Raw genomic sequence first — 22,679 nt, forward strand, 5'->3', positions numbered from 1 at the left:
AAAATATTTTTAAAATACTTTTTAAATTTTTTTTAATTTTAAAATATTTTTAAAATACTTTTTTTAATTTTTAAAATAAATTTTTGGTATTTATTAAAAAATGGGCGGTAGAGCACGGGCAAAATTCGAGCCCATATTTTGGTGGGTAGGGCCCAGTGAAAATTTGTTATGGGCAGGCCTACCATGAGCACCTCTAATACATTCCCAATCAATTTCTTTATTATCCTTATTTACTGTTTTTGATAATTTATTCATTTTGAGCTATGCTTAGAACCAACTTTATTCTTATCCATTGTCATAACCCTTTTTTGCAAGCATGTTGCATTGGAATAATGATCAATGGACTAATAAAAATTTCACAAAGGAAGTTTTGCATATTACTCTGAAAAGTTTCTAAATAATACGAGAACCTGAAACAGGACTATTATTTAGAGCGCACCAAATTTAAAGGATGGAAATTTGAGAAGGAAGAGTCTAAATTTAGATTTTCTCTTTGGATTTTGTTGTCAAATGTATTGATTGAGAAGATGCCATAAACAAGCAAGCAATGATCACCAAGCAATAGGAAGAGGTTACCTCGGAGAAGAGAGCCTTCATTTGCGCATAAGTCTTTGGTACGACACCCTGGGAATGGTGTAAGGGACCAGACAGACTTAGATCTTGAATCCTTGAATTGTGATATGAAAGGACTGAGGAAAAGCCATATATTTTCACCCTTGGGTTGCAGTGGGAGAAAAATGGTACAGGTTTTGCATCCCAGAAGATTGAACTTTGAAGTTTACAGTGGGGGCAATCTAACTAAGTGATTCTTTGAAAAAGCCGGTCAAGCGAGAAGGCGTTGTAGCACGTTAGTGATAAAGCCTTAATAAACTTCGAGTAATGACAACCTAAGCGGGATCATTCTCGGAAAAATAAAATTCTGCATTCAGGCAAATACCATTCACACATGTCTAGTTAGGAGCATTTGATTCATTTTGATCATGCCATCCTAACCATTAGGCATAATTAGGTTCATTATACAGGTCATGTTCCCCAGAGAATAGATCTGGGAAATTACAGATCTTGTCTCCCTAAGCAGTAGCGGAGCAGATCGAAGACGGCGAATCTTATCTTCAAGAGTAAGGAAGCAGATTTAAGCCACAAGTCCTATATCCCTGATCAGCAGTGGAATAGGTTGGGAAATTATAGATCTTGTCTCCCTAAGCAATAGCGGAGCAAATCGAAGACAGTAAATCTTATCTTCAAGTGTAAGGAAGCAGATTTAAGCCACAAGCCCTATATCCCTGGTCAGCAGTGGAATAGATTGAAGATTTTAGATCTTATCTCCCTGAGGTTACAGTGGAGCATATCGAAGCCAGTAGTCCTATTTCCCTGACATTACAGTGGAGCGGATTAAAATAAAGGATCTTATCTCTCTGAAATTACAGTAGAGTAGATCACATCAGGTCTTATCTCCCTGAGATTACAGTGGAATAGACTGAAGAATTTCAGATCTTATCTCCCTAAGAAGTAGTGGAGCTAATCGAAAATGGTGAATCTTATCTCCCTGAGATTACAGCGGAGCAGATTGAAGCTAGTAATCTTATTTCCCTGAGATTACAGTGGAGCGGATTAAAATAAAGGATCTTGTCTCTCTGAAGTTACAGTAGAGTAGATCGCATCAGGTCTTATCTCCCTGAGATTACAGTGGAATAAACCGAAGAATTACAGATCTTATCTTCCCAGGCGGTGTAGTGGAACATATTAAAGCCACAACGGCGAATCTTGTTTTCCCGAAAATGCAGTTAAAAAGATTAAAGCTACAACAGCGAATCTTACTTCCTAGGCGGTGCAGTGGAACAGATTAAAGCCACAACAGTGAATCATACTTCCCCGACATTGCAGTTAAAAAGATTAAAGCCACAATGGCAAATCCTACTTTCCAAAAGTTACAAGGCACAAATCCTATCTCCCTAACATTGTAGTGGAGTGGATCGAAGCATCAATTCTTATACCTCTAAAGATACACTAGGATGGAATGAAGCTACTTGAAGAAGAAGAACACCAAAGGTCCAAACACGGCCGGGCAAAATTGGGCTTTTTAGTCTTTGCTTTGTTCTCGTTACACGACAACGAGCAAAGAGGGGCAGCTGTAATAACCCAAATTTGCCCGGCCCGCATCAAAAATAAATAAACAAAAAATATAAAAAAATAGAAAATAGTCCATTTTAAATGTCCATTTACAGACTCTAGGCCCAATACAGATTAACCCAAACCTAATTTAGCCTAAAATACCCAAAACCCCAAGCCCAATACACTATGGCCTGATTTGAAGAAAATTCCAGAAACACCTAGGGTTTCTAAAATCCTTTGCGCCGCAGTCAAGCCAGGCTCTTCTCCGCACGTGCGCCATCGCTACGTGCCACTCCTCACACGTGCCTCTGTACACTCCAGCTGGACTCCTCCATACGCGCACGCCTTCTCCTCCGTATGAGCACGCTTCTCCCCACGTACACCGAGCTGCACCACGTCACCGTACGGCCTCGCACCTGTAACAACAAACAACAAACAACCAGCAATGACAAAAAAAAAGCAGAAAACAAAATAGCAAGGAAAGAAAGGAAATAACAAAAATAGCAGAAGAGATTTTGGGTTTTTTTATTTATTTTTATTTTCTTTTCGATTCGGTTAAATAAGACCGATTCCAACACTGTAAAGGGGTTCTTTTTTCCTTTACACACACAGAGAGAATATCAATACAAACAAAAAATATTTGAAAGGTGATTTGCAGTTTTTTTTCTTTCTTGGTTTTTTCTTTTTCTTTTCTCGGTTTCTTTTCATTTCTGTTTTTTTTTCTCTATAAGAAAAACAACAAAAAAAGGAGAAAAGGAAGGAGTCGTACCTTGTCGTTGGAAGCCGTCGGATCTCTGACCCTTTCCGTCACAATCGGAGCCTGGGTGAAGGTCGTAAACGCAAGAACGGCGCGGTACCTTGGGCTGATACCCAGGTTTCTTTGAAAGGGGGAAATGGAATTAGATGATTTAGGTTTTTAGGTTTTGTTTATTTATTTATTTATTTTAAGTTTTATAAAGCATGAAACGGCACCGTTTGAGCCTTTTTACAATGGTGTCAAAACAGTGTCATATCGTTCAAACCCAGCGACCCGCGCGCGACCCGACCTGCTCTATGGGGGATCCACGCGTTATTTGTTAAATGGGTTATTTGTCCCTCTGGTCCCTCCGCATTGGAAATGTGTTCCAATTTGGTCCATGTCAAGGCGCTGCGTTTTGAGGGAAGGGAATATTTCCCATTTGGCCCTCATGTTATCCGCGTGTCATATTTTGGCCCTCAGCTTTGTTTTATTTTGTTTTTTCTTTAATTTTATTTCAAATTCAATTCAATCCTTATTAGTTGATTTAAATTCACTTGTTTATTTATTTATTTAATTACTTATTATTATGATATTTTTAATTTAAAATCTAATATTATTTGAATGTTTAATCCTTTTTTATTAATCCAATATATTTTATACATTTTCTAATGGTTTTATTTTATAATACATTTTAAAATTCACTATACAATAATATTCTTATACAATGTTTTATCTATATATATATACATACGAGTTATATTAAACTATTTTCATACATACATGTACGTATAATATATTACCGATTTCATATTATTATATATTTTACTTATTCCTATATATATGTAATTATTTTCTTTAAAAAACCTTTTATATATTATTATGTATATATTATCATTCACATTGTTATTAAAATCTTCATTTCACATGTATTATTTACTTAAAATTGATATGTATTTTAATTTACTTTTTATATAATATTTACTTTAAAATTTATTTAGATGCTATTATTTTATGTAGTTTTTGTTTTAAACTCTATTTTGATTTATTTCAAATTCTCATGTATGTGTATATTATTATTTTCGTAGCTTCTCGATTATAATTTCCTTTCTACCATGCTAATCGTCTTTTCAATTATTTTAGGACTTGTGTATTTATTTTTGTTAATTTGCTTGTTTTTTAATTAATTTTTAATTCATTAGTTCCAATTGTTAGTGCTAGAATTCACATAATGTGTGATATATGTTTTATTGTTACATATTTTATGTTGCTTATTTGTATTTATTGATTCTTTATCTCTCATTAGCATACATTTTAACTTACGAATTATTATTTTGCATCATCCATTATCAATCCATCTCACTTTATTCGTTTAAAAGGTTACATCAAATATCATTTAAGTATCAAAACCAATTTATTCAAAGTCTTTCAAGATAACGCAAAGTTCGGTATTTGGAGTCTTTGAAGGAATTGAGCCCTAATGTATTGGGTTCCAATTTTTCTTGTCGAATCTAAATAATCGAGAATATCTCTTTTAATTAAAACATAAATAAAAAGCTCATTCTCGAGAATTTAATACATTGTGTCCTAACGCATTGGATATGACATGTTGTTTTCTCGAGACGAGAATTTTTCTAATAAATGGAAATAAAGGCAATATTCGATATTTAGGAATTTTGTGAAATCAAGCCCTAACTTACTGGGCTTCGATTTTCTCATTTGACCCAAATAATCAGATATCCTTCTCAAAATGTATAGGTTTTAAAAGTCAAGAGATAAACTTAATTTTGAGGATTTAAAATGTTGCCCTCTAACTTACTGAGTGTAACAATTTATCTCTTTGAAATAAATGAGCCTTATCATCCAATTCATTTTATTCAAATTTTCTTTTCAAAGGATTTTAGAGTATTTTAAAATCTTTTCAAATTTCAACACTAAGACATTAAACAATCGATTCGGTACCAATTTTAGGCGTCATGACGGTGCTAACCCTTCCTCGTGCGTAACCGACTCCCGAACCTATTTTCTCAAAATTCGTAGACCTAAAATCGTTTTTAATGGTGAACCGGTCACACCCTAATAAAAGATCGGTGGCGACTCCCATTTTATTTTCAAAGTCGATCCCCGTTTTTCAAATAAAAAAAAATGGTTTCGACAACAGGCTCTTAAAGCTTGTTATGATAGAATTGATAAACATTTGTCAATTTTGGGATTTGAGAAGAGCATCAGTGAGCCTACATTGTATGTGAATAAATAAGAAAAGGAAACCTTGCAGATAGTCTTTTTGTAAGTGCATGCTTTACTAGTGACTAGAAGTTGTAACAAGCTGCTAATAGAGTTCAAGAAATAGATGCAAGTAGTATTTGAAATGTTGGTCTTAGAGATATGACTTACTTCCTTGGTATGGAAATGTCTCAATCAAAGCAATAGATCTTCATAAGCTAGAAGAGTTTTGCCTTGAAGATCCTGTAAAAGTTTTGTATGAACAATTGCAAGCCAACATGCACTCCAATTGCTCAAGACGAAAAACTCACTAGCAAAGCAGATTTTGGAATGGTCAATAAGAGAAGCTATAGGAGTCTAGTTGGATGTTTACTCTACTTAACTACAACAAGATCTGACATCATATTTGCTGTAACTTTGTTGTTCAAGTTCATGCATGGTTGCAATGAAAGTCACTTTAAGGCAACCAAGAAGGTCTTAAGGTATAGAAAATGGACTTTAAGCTTTAGAGTTGGTTTAAAAAGGCTGAGGAGTTGAAATTTGTAGGATACTCAGACAGTGACTAGGTTGGATTAATGGATGACAAGAAGAGCACCTCAAGCTACTTCTTTGCACTTGGTTCAGCTATGTTTTCATGGAGCTCGAGGAAGCAAGATTAAGCTGCACAATCCACTGTTGAAGCTGAGTGTATTGTAGCTGCAGCAGCTATTAATCAAACCATTGGGATAAGGAAATTATTAGATGATTTGAATCTGATTCAAGGGGAGGCAACAAAGATCTTTTGTGACAATCAATCTGCTGTTGCAATTGCAAAGAACCCTGTCTTCCATGGCAAGACAAAACATTTTAAGATCAAATATCACATTGTGAGAGAAATGGAACAAATGAATGAAATGAAGTTCGTTCATTGCAGTTCTGAAGATCAACTTGCAAACATCTTGAAAAAACCCATCAGAGCTAATAGATTTGAGAGCCTAAAAAGAAACATTGGTGTTTGCAGCATATTGACCAAGGAGGAGTGTTAAACAATGGCCAACTATGCTGACTTAACTTAGTTCAATCTAGTTTAGAGCCCGTTTGTTTGACTGAAAATGATTTTTTGAAAAATGATTTACTTTTCTAGAAAAATTAATATTTTCTGGTGTTTGGATAAATTTGTGTAAAATATTTTCTATTGTTTGGCAAATTTCTTAAAAATATTTCATAAAAACTATTTTAAATGAAACAAACATACATTTGAGAATTTATTATTTTTTCATTGTTTAATTGAGTTTATTTTATATCTATTAAATTTATATTTTACATTGTTTTTACATATATTGCAACGATTTATTTATAAATAAATACATCAAATTAAATATATTAGCTTCCAAACCAAAGATTGAATAATAATAAATTAGCTTCCAAACCACAATTAATATTACAAATGAATATTATTATCCAATACATAATTAGTAGCACACCACATAATAACTACAACATTGTCCAAGTGCATAACTAGTATTATACCACATAATTAGTCCTACACCACATTAAAGCATCAATATCTTCAACCTTGAGAAAATTTTTGAAGCCAAATTTTTCTATGCTTCATACTTTTGGTTAAGAAAGCTTTGGCTTCGGATTCACGACTATTAGTTCAACTAATAAAATGTAAAACGAGAAGGGAAGAGGGACACCCCCCAACTTTTGCATTCTAACATTCATTTTTTATGAGAACCTGCAACTACGCCAACCGGTCATATCCCCACCAATTTCTACGAGCCTGCAATTCCTATACCAAAAGCAAAAATAAGTAAAGATTTTAACATGAATGTCTAACTAGAAAAAGAACCAAGTAGCAAAACACAACATATGATTTTAACATGAATGTCTAACTAGAAAAAGAACCATGTAGCGAACACAACATATGTAATATAATTATGTACTGATGCCGTGTTACTACTTTTTGTTTTGTAAGAGGAAACATAGTGAAAGTGGGTTTGACATAGATGGTACCAGAAACCAACACATAAAGATTTAAACTTGATCGCCGCTCATAAACAAGTATTCAAACACAACACATATACTATAAATTCAAATGGATGTTGTGACTCTACTTTTTGTTTTGCAAGAGGAAGTACAACATTAAGGAAGGTTACAAGTGAGTGTGTGTGTGTAAAGAAAACGAAAACCAAAGACAGATGGTACCCAAACACATATATTTAGATTGATCCTCATGAATGTCTGAGAAGTAAAGTAGGCCAAGTATTAGAACACAGCAGATATACTACTATTGTTTTGTAAGAGGAAGTACTATGACGAAAACATATTGATGACATGGATAGTATTTATGTTTAGTCACTCAAGAAACAAACTTTGCTAAGCCACAAAAACATCTACGCTTCATTAAGTTAAAAGCCTAAAACATTAGAAGTAAACTATGATATCACAAGGACCGAAAATGAAAGGTAAATAACAATCACAGCCCCAACTGCGTTAAATTGAGCAAAAGTAACGAAAAACACCAACTGGATCTCAGAAGGAATGTCCCTATATAAACTAATTTATTCTACCAAAAGAGAAACTTTTTTTATCCATAGAAACTAGAAAGGACTCACTAATACATATCAAATACATACATATATGTGTGTGTGAACAGATCAACAAAGATAAATAAAGTAAAAAAAAAAGATTAATGAAATTAGAATTTAGAAATAGTATTAATCCTCAAATCCAACCAAGACTTAGGTCAAATGGTAGTTTATCAAAGATGGAATGAAGTTGCTAGTTTTGCAAGCACATGAAACAAAACACATGGCATTTAAACAAACCCATCAATGGTCTAGTCGGGAATGAATAAGCCTATTACATATTTTAAAATTACAAAGGTATTGATAACGTATCACTTAAATCCAATGGGTTAGGCTTTAAAAAACCAATAAATTGTTTGGAAAAGGCTATTGCTTCGAAATTTGATCAATCTTTGCATATTGACTAAATTCCCTTTTCCATAAACACAATAAAATTCTAAAATTCAGATTCATCCAAAAGAAAAGAAAATAAATCCATTTTTTGGAATTGAAACTTGCATGCATAATACAGATGCAAAATCAGATAAAGTAAATTACCTAAGCGGAGCCAACGATGATGTTGTTAATAGGAATAAAGATGAGCTTGAAGAAGAATACGACGAATCCCATCACTACGAAACCGACTGCTGTACGAAAAGCCACCTTCGTGAACTCCGCACATGAAACAATAAACATTCAAAAAAAGAAAACCCAAAAATTCCAACAGATCCAAGTGTAAAACAAAAGGAGGCAAAATCGAAACGGGAAGAAGAAATGGGGGGAATACCTTTACGATCGGGGATGTGGCAACACTTGACGAGGCGGACGCTGTCTTTGGCGAAGTCTCTCAAAGGGGGAAGGGGCTAATAACCAATACAATTGGTGTGGCAAAGAAGGGGGATGGAAAAGTTTTGGAAAATGTCTTACCGAAATAAAAATGGTAAGACGTTTTCCTAAAACCCGTGTTTTGGAAAAGATTTTATAATAGGATTTCATTTTCAGCCAAACAAACATAGGAAAAGGTTGAAAAGCTTTTACTGAGCCTTAGGCTTAGTTTGAATGGGCGGTGTGTTTAGTTTCGGTGAGGTTAAAAATAGCAGTAACGGTAAGATTAGTTACTGTAGCGATGAGATTGGATACTGTAGCGGTGAGATTAGAAACAGCGGTGGAATGTGTGTTTGGATTCAAACGTAACTGTAGCGGTGAGGTGAAAATAGAAAATGACCTTTAAGGACATTAGATTAAAAATAATATATAATAGAAGTTTTTAAAATTATTTAACAATTACAAAATTAATAAATGATTAAAATTTATTATTAAATATAATTTAATAAAAATATATAATTTAATAGAATATATGAATTTACTAAAATTATAATATATAATATTATAAAATATAATTTAAAATAATTATTATTAAATATAATTTAACAAAAATATATAATTTAATAAAATTCTTAGTATTAAATATTCTTATATGAATTTACTAAAATCATAATATATAATACTATAAAATATAATTTAAAATAATTATTATTAAATATAATTTAACAAAAATATATAATTTAATAAAATTCTTAGTATTAAATATTCTAATGATTGTATCAACAAACTTCATAAATTTCTTCTATCAAATATTAAATATTTGAACTTGACTTTGAATATTGATTTTATGATTGTTACTTTACCATCGCAACCCAAGTTCAATTTACTTAACAACATAATGAATTAGGGTTTTTCTTCATATTCCCAATTATGTATTCCATTTCCGACCGTAAAGCACCTTTCAACTCATCTCATCAGTAATTTTCTGTCCATTGACAAATTAGGATTCTATTGTTTGTGCATCAACAATTTCAAACTCTTAAAATTTAGAACGTAAATTTTATTTTCTCAATTTCAATTTTGTTTCTAGATTTGAATTGCAGCAATTTTGGTCTTCAATGTTGTTTTCTTCTTTCATTTTAACTTCTTCTTTTTTTGTTATATTTTCTGTAGAAAGATGGATTTTTTATGATTAAACTTTTAGACTATTTTCAATTTTTTCCACGAGTATTTAGATAAGAAAAATATTAAAACTATTCAAAAGTTACTTGTTTGCTTCAAAACGAAGCATATAAGGACTAAATTGCTTATTTTTATATTAGAGGACCCAGTTTGCTCTTGAATTTCTAATAGTTTAACCAACAAAAGTCTTACATGACCTAACAAAAAACCTCTCCAACTAAATTGCACGCATAACTTGCTTAGCAAGGTTCATTTTGTCTAAAGATTGAACAGACTTGGATTAACAATTTATATAGATAAAATGTACTCTTATTGTAATCGACTTGGACAAATATGAATGGTGGTCATCTTTTATAAATACAAATTTGTCATCACACAGGTTTAAAAGAAAGTAAAAAAAAAAAAAAAGCTGATCATTTCATCATTCAATTTTAAACATTTGAGAAAGATATAGGTTTTCTGTCTGGCCATGATTCTATTTTCTCAAAGCACTTGACAGGTGCCACCCCATCAAAACCCTCAGTCAATATCACTTTGTTGTCTGAAATGTAAAGCTTCATGCCTTCTGCAGTCATCAAGAAAACAAGCGAAGACAACTTAAGAACCGTAGTTTGGCAAGAACAAATCAATATATGTTCGGCCACGACTCTAAAGAAAAGTGAGAAAGATGACTTGCTTCTTTCATGATTCTATGAACCGAAGCAATAACTGCAAGCATGCTTACCTTCCAAAGCTTTTCTAACATCAAGATAGATCAAAACGTTTAACATCTCGTCTCATACCTGAAGAGGGTAAAAGAACAAATCATCATAAGCCCTGTACAGCATTTAGATTCACTAAAACTCAGTTTATGCCGATTAGTGCTTGTCATTTCCCATTATCGCTTAAAATTCATGTTATATATCGGCATCTTAGTAATCCCCTTTCATAATCTTTAGAATGAATCCTATAGTGAAATGCAGATAACAAGCATAATAACACCCCAAAGCAGTTTGTCACGCATACCGTGCTGGCATATTAAAAATAGAGAGTAAAACGAAGGAGTTCGTATGTCCAAGTTCAGAGGAACAGTAAAGAGAAATTTCATGATATCTCACCACTTATCACTTCACCGTCAGTCGGCAAGCCACTTGAAAAGTGAACATGCAATCTTTTCATGCGCTTCAAACCCGACTCCAAAATTGATTCCAAATTCCTCTTATAGGTTCCATGTATGCAAACAATCATCTCAGGGGAAATCAAGAGGATTATGCAAAATAAAAGGCATAAAGAAAGTCCATAAATCTAAGAGACATGATGTTCTTACATTGCACTTCATCAGCTGAAAGGATTTGTTTTAATAATCTTTCGGACTCAACTGTCTGCCAACGTGACATACAATATCTTCCTTAGAAGTGCATAGACATAAATAAAGATGCTCAAAACAACAGCTAAAAATAATCTAAGGTGACAATTCAGATAAAGCATGAAGAAATTAATAAATTTTTAAGAAAGATTCATCACCATGATGGTGTGGCCTTGGTTTGCATGTATCAGAAGCTCCCCATTTTCCTCAAGAAGGCTAAACTGTTGTTTATTATCTTTTCTGACTGCCTACAATCAATAAACATAAAAACCATGAAATTTATGTTAGCTGCAAAACGAACATTTTCCTTCTCATGATTGTTTATACACCAACATTTTGGAGACCAAGAATCTAAATTACTACTGGTAACAGCTCAAAGATCACTTATAAGTAAACAACAAATAGTATTTAGCTCAAAGAAGGAAAATGTTTATACATCAACAGCTCAAAAAACATTTCTGAGGCAGTGCATGAACTGTCATCTTTCTCCTCCCGAGTTCGGCACAACTCATCTGCTTCTTCCTTGCATTAGTAAACTGATCACTTAATTTGCTTATATAAAATTCAACATGCAAATACATGGATTTAGCAGCACTAAAAGGAATAGAATTATGGAATAAGAAAATAGTAATTTTTTTGTCGGCATCATCCAGCTTTTGCTTTTGAGCATCGTCAGCTGCTGACTGCTCACTAGGCGATGGATACACTGGAAAATCATTACCGAACATAATATTAAGTTGCTACCAACTATGAATTCAGTCAATTGATACAACAGTAAGTCCACATATTCTTCAGCAAAACAACTGCACAATATATTTGCTACTTGAAGAGATTTATGTGCTTCACCTCATTTCTTTCCCATTATTTACATTTTAGAAAAGATTTCCATTCATTTCCTCGGCAGGGGTTTCATTAACATTGTCTTTTACAAAAACTAGAAGTTTTTCATAAGAATTTCACGACACTACTTATTAATGTATTAGATGCTCAAAGAAAGAAATTGCATCAGTTGCTAGTTTCAACTGCCTAAAACCTTATTAGCACATTAATCATAAGAAGCCTTCTTTTCTGGAAAGATTACTGAATGCAAAACAATGATCTGAATTTATCTGTAGGACTATTTTTGAAATTTAACCAAATAACAGAAGGGTCATCAAAATAAAATGAAAATTTTAGCAAAAACATACCCTTTGGTTGCGTCCTCTAAGGTATACAGCATTTTCATGGCATCGGTGTATCTCAATTCACCAGTAATAGTTGAAATCTGCAAAAGGAGAAATGCATGTTAACCCGTAAACAGTCACCACCATCACCTTGACCAAACTGATTTGCAACCCAAGGGGAAGGGGAAAGGGAAGGGGAAGGGGAAAGGGGAGAAGAAGGGTAACCAAACATCAGAAGAAACAAAAGAAATAATATGGGTAAAAGAGGAAAAGAAAAAGCAACTGGAGTTGCTAAATTTTTACCGGACCAAAAATCTCCAGTTGATTTGGGGCTGACCAGCGTGGTGGAGGCTGCTTCTCACCGGACTGGCATGCTGAACCAAAGGGCTGACCAGTGAGGTTGCTGCCATTTCCCCTCCCCCCAACTGCACCTCACTGGTATGCAATGACAAACCAAAGGAGCCCTTAGTTTAAATCAATTGAAACGGTGGATAAAGGGTGCAAAAGAATAAGGGGGAAGCCTAAGCATGCACCCCTCCTTATCTCCACCCAACAGCTGAAACCCAATTTCAGGCGCTTTGACTTGGGCAGAGCTAGCATCCTCGATGAAAAACCATCTACCTTCATTGTAAAATTTAAGTCCTTATTCGGAAGCATTAACGGTGATTCGTATTGTCGCATCACTAACAAAAAACTAAGCAACACTTGAGCACTTGATCAAGTTGTCGCAAACGTAGATGGCCTGATAAGAAATGACAGAATCCGAGTTTCGCAACCTCATTAGCTTCGAGCAATGTTACCCGAATTCTTCAACCAGCTTTATAATGAGGCTTATGTCAAGGAATTTCATTATCTTGGCATTTGCAACCATTGGTGGCCTACATGTCATGCTTTTCACATGCATAACTATTTTGGCAAACCTTGGGGTATTGTTTCTCAAGTGTCTGCCATTATTATTTTGACTCTCACCACTTTACAAACCGTATACTTCATCGTCAAATAAGAACTTCTCCTCCAATACTTGTTTATGTCATTCTTAAATTTGTTGTGTAACAGAAGAATTAGTGTCTTATTATGATTTTGATCCATATCCTTCTTAAATTGTTCTTTCTTTCAATATTGCAAAAGAAGAGAGGTATAAATAGTGTAGTGATTCCAATTAGACACAGTAAAATGTAAAATGAGCAGAGACAAATTGTTTACGTTAGTAAGTGCTGAATCGCAAAAAGAAGTTTTGTTTTTTTTCATAGGTTAATTTCATCAATTTTTTTCTAAAATTTTCACTTTTACAAAATAAATTTAGTGAAAAAACAAAAACAATTTTTATTTTTATTTTTCATTTTCATTTTCATGTATTTCGTTTTCAAAAACCATTTTTTAAATTTCAACCAAAATTTTCTATTTTCTAAGAAAACAAAAACATTCCTAAAACTCCCTTTATGTGACTCACGTTCCTTGTGAATTTCAACACTTTTCTCCTTGAGAGCTTGTAAATATCAAGAAAAGCACCTTCCAAAATTAAGAAAAAGCCTCATTTTCAGACTTCCGAGAGTTGCTAAAATTTAAGAGGGGAATGAAAATTACAAGTTACAGAATGAAGAATTTAGCGAAAATTAAAGAGAGGATTTTTAAAATCTTAATTAAGGGAGGACTCAATTTGAAATCCATCTAAACTCAAGAGTTGGGGTGAAACATCATTTTGACAAAAAGAAAGTTTGAGAGGTAAGACTCAATTTATCTAATCTTGAAACTACCACAACCATTTAACCAAAATATTGAGGGCATATTTCCTATTTCAATTTCCCAATTTGGTGTGTTACTCACACCTTATTATAACTTGTTTTCTTTTATTTATACATTATTTATCACCAATTCACTTCTCAATATTAAACATACTTTATGGGTCCTAATAAACTTTTAGGCCCGATTGATAGGTCCGGGGTCAACCCGAAAAATGAGCCTAAATTTTTGCCCAAACTTGACCTAGATTATATATACTAAACCCAGGCCCGGATTGACTCGGCCCATATTAAAAACTATAGTATCTATACATTAGGGAATGTACCGATACTTGCTACAAGGTATTCATACGTTAGGGAGGGTATCGATATTTAGGCAATTTTTCTTTAATTTTCAAAATATTTAACCTTAAAACAATATCGATACTAGGCAGGGTATCGATACTTTTGTAAAGGTATCCGGGTCGGGCCCGGAGCCAAAAAAAGTTTACCACAGACCCGACTAGTTTAGAAAACGAACTTTGTTTCTTTTGTCCAAACTCATATTTCAAACATATATTTTTATCTAAACTCTCTCAATTTTTAGATGAACCTTTGGGCCTGTTCAGATAGCCTGCCCATGAAGAAATCTAACGACAACTTTCAATGCTATCGAAATTTATAAATATATATATATATAATAGAGCAATGAAAGCATGCTTATAATACCAGCCTTTTAAAATTAAAAATTGGGATAGGACCCCAATTTAGATTTGAAATTATTTAAACTCAAAAGTTAGGGGTCAGGTTTGCCTAATTTTGAAATTGGTAGAAGCTAAAAGTGTTTAACCAACAAAAGGGGAGGCTCAAATTGTCTAATTTTGACACTAACAGGGACCCAATTAGTGATTGAACTGATAAAAATTTGGGGGGCAGGTCCCTCCTGCTCTTTATGCAGTTCCATCCCTGGCAGAGTATACGAGTAAGGAAGTTAATCTATCAACTATTACGTATTGGAAAAATTACATATCATGAGGCAGAGTGAAAATATGTTTGAGAAGCTGAAGCAAAGGATGACTTGCCAAGGGAGAAGAAGAGTAGATATCAACTTTTCTCACCTTAATTGATCGTCAGTTTTTAACAAAGTAATTCAGGTACCTTCTCTCACCTTGAAGCAAAAGAAATGGATCATGACTTCAATTAACCTCCTCCTTTTTTTGGATTCTTTCCATCTTTATTCTAAAATTTCAGATGACTCTTCCACTTTCTTACCATGTTTGCAATTCTTTGAGTAAGCAAACAATTTGAGCTAAGAGTTACTTAAATCTTACATAAGTACAAAAGAAAACCTATTTAAAAGAATTTGAGATACAATTCTGATCATTCTACACTTCCTCTGATTATAAAGCTGTGAGATAATATGTTTTTTTAGTAGCAAATTTTCATAATTTATTGTTTCCTTGTTCTAATTATTCTAGAGACCCATTGAAAACAAAACTTAGGTGGTGGTGGTCCTCCGGAATTATACGCATTTGAACTTGGTAAGCAGATACCAGGATCATGTTTTCTTTAATTTCATATCCTAAATTCTTTTTAATGATTTTTTTCTTACTTTTTGTGGTTGTATATTGAAGGAATTGCAGCTACGTATAGGAAAAGAAAAAAACGCAAGGAAAGCAAGATGACGATACCGGTTTCAGACACTGTGGTAGATGTTGAATCATTGGTAGCTTCCATGGAGAATAAGATGATGGGCAGTCAACTTCGTTTATCACCTGATTACTGTATCTTTAGAACACCCACCATTCTCGCCAGGCACAGCCCCAGCGCATACATTCCCAATTGTTTTGCCTTTGGGCCTTTTCACCGTTGCCAACCAAACTTGAAAGCAACAGAGAAAATCAAGGTCAAGTATTTACGAGAGCTCCTCCTCAGATCAAGCAACCCAGAAGCAATGTTAAGGGAATGCCTTAATTCCGTCAAGGAAATCAAAGGAAAAGCTCGTGACTGTTACGCGGGGTACATTGATCTTGCAGAAGAAGAATTTCTTGAAATGTTGGTGGTGGATGGTTGCTTCATCGTCGAGCTGTTTCGGAAGGATGCTGATGTGGTGGCTAAAGAGGATGATGACCCAATTTTTTCAATGTCATGTATGCTTCAATTCCTCAACCATGACTTGATTTTGCTAGAAAACCAGATACCTTGGCTGGTGTTGCAGCTTTTGTTCGACAAAACCAAAGCCTCTACAGAAGCCAACTCCCTCGTGGAACTTGCCCTCCAATTTTTTAGAACCATGTTTTCATATGAAAACCCTATAAACCCTTCCCTCTTTTTCGAAAAAGAAATCAAACATATCCTTGATCTGCTAAGGTTGTCTTTGGTTTTACCATCCGAAGAAGTAGAGTTATATGAGAGGAAAAAGCAGTTAAATAAGCAACCCTCGGAATGGCAACCAATCCCATCTGCAACAAGACTGAATGAAGCAGGGGTAAAATTCCGAAGAGTAGTGAATGTGAAAAGCATTTTGGATATAAAGTACAGTAATGGTGTACTCGAAATCCCATCTTTGCTAATTCAAGAAACAACAGAGACCATCTTCCGGAATCTCATCAGCTACGAGCAATGCTTACCCCATTGTAAGCCTGTTTTTACTTCCTACGCCAAGATCATGGACAACCTCATCGACACCCCACATGACATGGAAATATTATGTAAGAAGGTAGTTTTGGATAATTGGTTGAGCCCCGAGGATGCAACGCACTTCTTCAACAAGCTTTACAATGACACCTACGTGAAAGATTTCTATTATGCTGATCTATGCAACCAACTTAATGATCATTGCCGAAAATGGTTGCCCAAATGGCGTGCTGCTTATGTTCATAACTATTTTTCCAAGCCATGGGCTATTGCTGCTCAAATTTATGCCATTATCATACTTTTTCTTACCGTGTTCCAAAGTTTTAAAAAATAACTTCATTTCTGCTCAAGTTTGTATTTGTAATTGAATCCAATAGAAGATATGTTCAATTTTGATGTGGCTTCTAATCATGTTTTTTCAGTTTTTATTACGAATTAGCTACTCTTGCTAAAGATGGTTTGTAATTTGAAGGGGACAAGACTACAAATTATTACTAAATGCTCATTATGCATGTGAAAGCTCTATAGACAATGATTTCTGTTTTTAAAAAAGAAAAATTAAAAGGAAGTATCCTAAAATCACATGTAACATTGGCTAAAGAGCTTCTGAATTCGCCAATTTTATAATATAAAGTAAGTCAATTTTCGGTTTTGAGTAGAGCTGTATATGCAAAGAATGGGTTGAGTTCAGGTTTATGTATGATACCAATATTATATATAGTTATTTAAATTTGATCTAACATAAAGAATGTATATTAAATTTTTTTCAAAACCTATCTACATTTATAAATGACTAACTCAAGCCTGTTTAGGTTTGCTTATATTATTATTTTGGGTAGTGATGAGGGGGAATCAACTCTATTATTGAGGGAAGTCTTTAAAGTATCATCCTTTGAGCAGCCAATCTAGTCCTCGAACAGTGGAAGTACTGTATTCAAGTGTCTATGCTTGGTTTTGGCCACGAGGTTTTGTCTCCCAACTTTGAGGAGAGCTTAAAGGGGTTCATTGAGTTTATCTGAAACTCCTAGGGCCCATCAAGGAAATATTTTATCATTTTTGTCTTGGTGAGGCTTGAACCTATGCCCTTAAAAAGGTCTTAAAGGGTGATAACACTACCACTTGGCTATCACTTATGCTAAAGTAAGGCATATAAAGCCTTGGTTGATGGTTCGATCCCCCGCAGATGTACTTTCCATAATTAATTTCTAACAATATTGACACTTCTCTCGTAAACTTGCAGATCGTATTTACATCAACCAAGGCGCACTCTAAACTCTGTGAACCCGGTTGGGCTCCTCAGAGTTAGGGAGAAAAAACTTTTGAGTAGGACAATACATTCACTTGAGAGTCCAAGACCCAAATCCCCTCAACAGGTAAACTACCTGGGTGGTCACCCAACTTTTGGGTAGGTTCTATTTAGGTCACCAAGCTTCAAAAACTTTTAATTTCATCACCAATGTTTTCAAATTTTAAAATTTTAGTCACCCACTATTAAATACTTAACAAAAGATGACGTGAACCTTTTCTATTGGTTTAATAATAAATTTAACCCTCCAATATTTACACATTTTATCAATTTGATCCTAAATCTAAAAATTTAACAAATTTAGCCCTCATTGTTAAAAAATTCAATACATTTAGCACGAACATTTACAAAATTTGTCAATTTAATTCTAAATTCTAAAATTTTAAAAAGGAAAATATTTAAAATTTATTTTAAATGAAAATTGATAAAATGATTTTTTTAAAATCTAAAAAGAAAAAATACATTATAAATAAAAATTCAAAACATATGTGTTAAAAATACAAAAAAAGAGAATTATATATCAAATGATTAAAATAAATGAACACAAAATAGATTGATGGGTATTAGAGAGAGATGAAGTTAGACATCCCTATGGGACATGGAATTGACAAAGTTATCTCCCTTGATTCAATTTAGCTCATATTTTAAATTCCTAGACTAGATTTTCTATGACTTTGATAAGTTGATCAACGTATTTGGACTACCCAGGTCTGGAAATTATTAATGACATGTCAAAGTTAGAAAACACAAGGCGAAAAAAAAAACTTTTCAAGGTGTTTCATTTCACAAAAGATTTCACATTGCATTGTTTTCTCTACTTGTAGATTAGGTCTCTATATATTTTTAAAATATGAAAAAAAATCAAAATAGTTGCTTCATTGTATCACCACACGATGGGCATTTTGGTGAGCAAGTTTAGAATGAAAACATTTTTGCGAGAAATTGAACTCAAGATTTGTATCTTCTGATGAAACTGCAATAGCTTTGTCTTTGCCACCTTATACTCGGCCCGGACGCCAAGCCTGAATATCAGGATGCCACACCACCGTCACACATCACATGCAATACATAATGTCTCATTATTAAGTAAACATATTTCATTTTAGCTTCATAATAAATACAAGACACACATATTCCAGTTATCGTTAAAACATGATAAACATTCACCAAACGCGCTTAAAACGAGAATTAAACATGCATTAGATTCACTTAGCAAAATTTCCAAAACAATCACGTAGATATCGATACTGAAATTGAGGTTTCAATCATTTTCTTACATGGAATCGATACTGCTTGAAGAATCAGTACCAAGTCAGTATTTTGTTTCTCACCTAAAATCGAAACATAGGAAAATATCATTACATTTCAAATGTATCAGTAATTCTGCCCCAAGTATCGATACTCATGATATGGTATTGATACTAAATTACGATTCTGACTTCCTGCACATTTGAAAATCACAGAGGTGTCGTTTTTAAAACACGAATATTGATACCTCTGCTCCATACAATAAAAAATTAGCATATAGACCATTCCAACATGAATCTATTCAACATATATCTTTTATCATATCAAATAAACATCAAAATGGTCATAATAATAGTTTCAAACATCAAGACGAGCAATAATCAACACATCACGATTCAAACCTTTAAATCCCGAGAACAAATAAACTATGGAAACATCCAAAATATCATGGCAAAATTCATGCAACAATTCTACCACACTGTCTTTATTTCCCCAAAACATAAACTAATTAATAACACCTACGAAATAAAGCTAACGTCTTGCTTGGATCACCCCTCTGAAACCACACCGCTCACACCGGCACACAACTAATCTGCAATGGTTTAAAAGGAGTGGGTGAGCTTAACCAACTCAGTGAATTCTTAGAATAACCATAATGTACACACAATATCAAAGGTTAAACAATAGCATACCACAACACGTTCACAACCATATTCGAATCAAGTCAAAATAACATATTCACGTTTCATTAAGTCATAAAACTAGCATATACTCTTACATGCAATTACACTCAACTCACTTATATATAATTCATTTAACAATACTTCATCAAGACTAAACAACCTATACATGCTTTAATAACTCGCAAACCTAGTTGATATATTCACATACACATTCACAAGTTAAATGGAAATGACCCAAACCACAATTACATACGCAATTTACTATGAGAACATAGTAACATTTTCATGAAACTTAAATAAACTCATTTAGCATATTATTCATATGTTTAAGTGTTCACCTCACATTGTATTACCACAACAAATAATATCACATTTACATGATCATTTGCATAGCAACCACATACTCATTTAGGCATATATCACATTACACATATATACATTTTAAGATAATTTGACACTTGAGGCTTGTAGACACCATTTTTTGTCTGAGCCCAATTGGAGGCCCATTTGTTCCCTTTAAATTTTTGTTCTCTCTTGGGCCCATTCGAAGCCCACCCGATTTTGGTAAATTTGAGGCCTTTATTTTTCTTTTCTTTTTCTTTCTTTTTTGGGTCTGTCAAGGGCCCAAATTATTATTATCATTACTACTACTATTATTATTATATTTTTTTATTTACAAATAAACAAGATTGAAAATCAATATATATAGATGAAATGAAATGAAAGAAAAAAAAGAAGAAGAGGTTTTTCATATTTTATTCTTAAAAAAAAGAAGAAGGTAAAAACAACAACAACAACAAACATTCTATTTCTTTTTTTTTTCTTCTTTTTTTTTCCATATACATATCTTGAAGGATCAGGTTTGGGCTCCGATAAAGGGACGTCACCGGAACATCGGTACTCCGCCCCTAGGAGCCCCAAAAATTTAGTTTTTTCTCTTCCCCTTTCTAAAATAAATGTTTCTTTTTTTTAAAAAAAAGGATTGATCTTGGGAAAATTTTTAATTTTTTTAAAAAAAAAAGAAAGTTTAGATTTTAAAAATAAAATATATATTTTTAGTCATCTTAAAGGAAAGTTTAAAATTTTAAAACAAAGTTTTGATTCTTTTCAACTATTTGAAATAAAAGCTTTGATCTTTAAGAAAAGTAGTGATTTTTTAAAAAAGAAAAGAAAGAAAGTTTAGATTTTAAGAATAAAAATCTATTTTTTTAGTCATTTTAAAGGAAAGGTTTAAAATTTTAAAACAAAGTTTTTAACTTTTTCAACTATTTCGAAATTAAACTTTGATCTTTAAGAAAATTAGTGATTTTTTTGGAAAAGAAAGCTTTGATTTTGTAAAAAAAAATTTTGGCTACTGTATGCAACGGCTGCACCATCGGAAGCCGAAGAGCCGTTGGACTCTCTAGTGGTGGAGCCATGGCCAACATAAAAGGAGGAAGAAAAGGAGGAAGAGTTTTTTTTTTTTTTTTGAATGAGGTTTAAAATGAAAGAATAAATAGTTTTTTTTTTCCGATTTATAAGTGCCCAAAATGGGTAATTTATTCCCACCCCTTTACTTTTTAAATTTACAAAAAATACCTCGTATTTTGCAATGTCACCCTCACTCTCTGGTATATTTACACCCGTAACTCTTTTGTTTATTCATACCTTCGATTTAATCCGAAATTTTAAAATTAAAAGCCAATTAATTGCTACATCAGTCCTGTCTTCTACATTTTTTATCTTTTAGTCATAAAATCAAGCTATGTCATTTTGTTTTCATCTTTAATAAATTATTTGCACTTATATCTTCCCTTTCATTTGCATTTATACCTTATATATTAATGTCAATTATGCACTTTATTTTAATATTTTATATTTATTCACACTTGTATAATTTTATTTATTCTTATTTCGTCTTTATTTATTTTCATGTCTATTTATATTTATGTTTTTTACATTTCCTTACATACATTTTAATATTATTTATTTATGTTACTTTGATTCTTTTATTGTATTATGAATAAGGTGTATTATTTTATTATTATCATCATCATGTCAAGGTCTTATTTATTTCATTTATTTAAGTTTTTTTATAGCCATTTTGAAAGAGTTTTAACTTTTCATTAACTTAGCCAATTTAATTAATTTTCCTATTTTATTACTATTTGTTTTACAAGAGGAACTTGATGTCATTTTTCCATCTATAAATGTTGACATGAAGTTAGTTAAGTAGATGTTACATTTTAATGAAACCATAAGGTTTTTACATTTGAATTTAGGTTATTTTTAAGATCTTATCTACCATTTGCCCTAGAAAATTCTAAATAATATGTAGGATATTTTTAGGGTTTTAAACTAATTTTAAATATCGTATAGGATTTCTCTTTAGAATCTTAAATTAATGTGTAAATATTATTTAGAACTTTGCTCAAGATTAAAACTAAATATTTTTGTAGGTGAATTGTATATCATAAGTAGGTCTTTCTAAGTATTTTATTTTAGAAACTTTTTTAAAAAGCTAATAAATGTTATTTAAGATATATTATTTTAGGATTTTGACTAATTTAAACCTTAGATCAAGAATTTTAAAGTAAGATAAATCATAAATCGACATAGGATACTTTCATAATATCTTCAACATTATTAATTAAATATTTTAAATAATAATAATAAAAGATCAAATAAGTTATAGATGGATTTTAATATTTCTCTTAATTCATTGGTAATTTTAGGTTTTTTTAGAATTCTAAAATAGAATTAATTTTAGGAATTGAATGTATTTTACTAAAATTATTTAGGTATCCTTTAGGGTTCTCGTTACAAGTAAAAATATCTAATTTAAGTTTCATATTAGATAACTTTGGTGAACACATCTTAATTGAGTTATAAGAAAACCGGAGGCATTTTCTTTAGAGCTTTTATTTAAGATTTCCATAAGATTTTCGCCTATATTAAGACATTAATATG

General features: G+C 32.5%; 1 protein-coding gene, 1 long non-coding RNA gene and 1 pseudogene across 3 annotated transcripts; 1 reads left to right on the forward strand and 2 right to left on the reverse strand.

Moving 5' to 3' along the window:
* Window positions 1–6,452: 6,452 nt before the first annotated feature.
* On the reverse strand, window positions 6,453–8,581 carry LOC128040568 (uncharacterized). Its single transcript, XR_008195284.1, has 3 exons — window positions 8,411–8,581; window positions 8,182–8,295; window positions 6,453–6,845 (listed from the first exon to the last, which is right to left on the reverse strand). It is a non-coding gene; the product is annotated as an uncharacterized LOC128040568 (long non-coding RNA).
* Window positions 8,582–9,917: 1,336 nt separating this feature from the next.
* LOC105780536 (uncharacterized) lies at window positions 9,918–12,155 on the reverse strand (annotated as a pseudogene).
* A 2,711-nt stretch (window positions 12,156–14,866) lies between these two features.
* Window positions 14,867–16,889, forward strand: LOC105780535 (UPF0481 protein At3g47200). 2 transcript variants are annotated; one of them, XM_012604923.2, is made up of 3 exons: window positions 14,867–15,010; window positions 15,335–15,397; window positions 15,491–16,889. In XM_012604923.2, the coding sequence occupies exon 3, from the start codon at window positions 15,538–15,540 to the stop codon at window positions 16,825–16,827; it is 1,290 nt and encodes a 429-aa protein (XP_012460377.1). In that variant the 5' UTR covers window positions 14,867–15,010; window positions 15,335–15,397; window positions 15,491–15,537; the 3' UTR covers window positions 16,828–16,889. The 2 variants fall into 2 exon arrangements, with proteins under 2 accessions (XP_012460377.1, XP_012460379.1); XM_012604925.2 differs by lacking the exon at window positions 14,867–15,010 and having other exon boundaries at window positions 15,117–15,397.
* Window positions 16,890–22,679: the final 5,790 nt, after the last annotated feature.

Source organism: Gossypium raimondii, chromosome 4, assembly GCF_025698545.1.
Source record: "Gossypium raimondii isolate GPD5lz chromosome 4, ASM2569854v1, whole genome shotgun sequence".
Lineage (NCBI taxonomy): Eukaryota > Viridiplantae > Streptophyta > Magnoliopsida > Malvales > Malvaceae > Gossypium > Gossypium raimondii.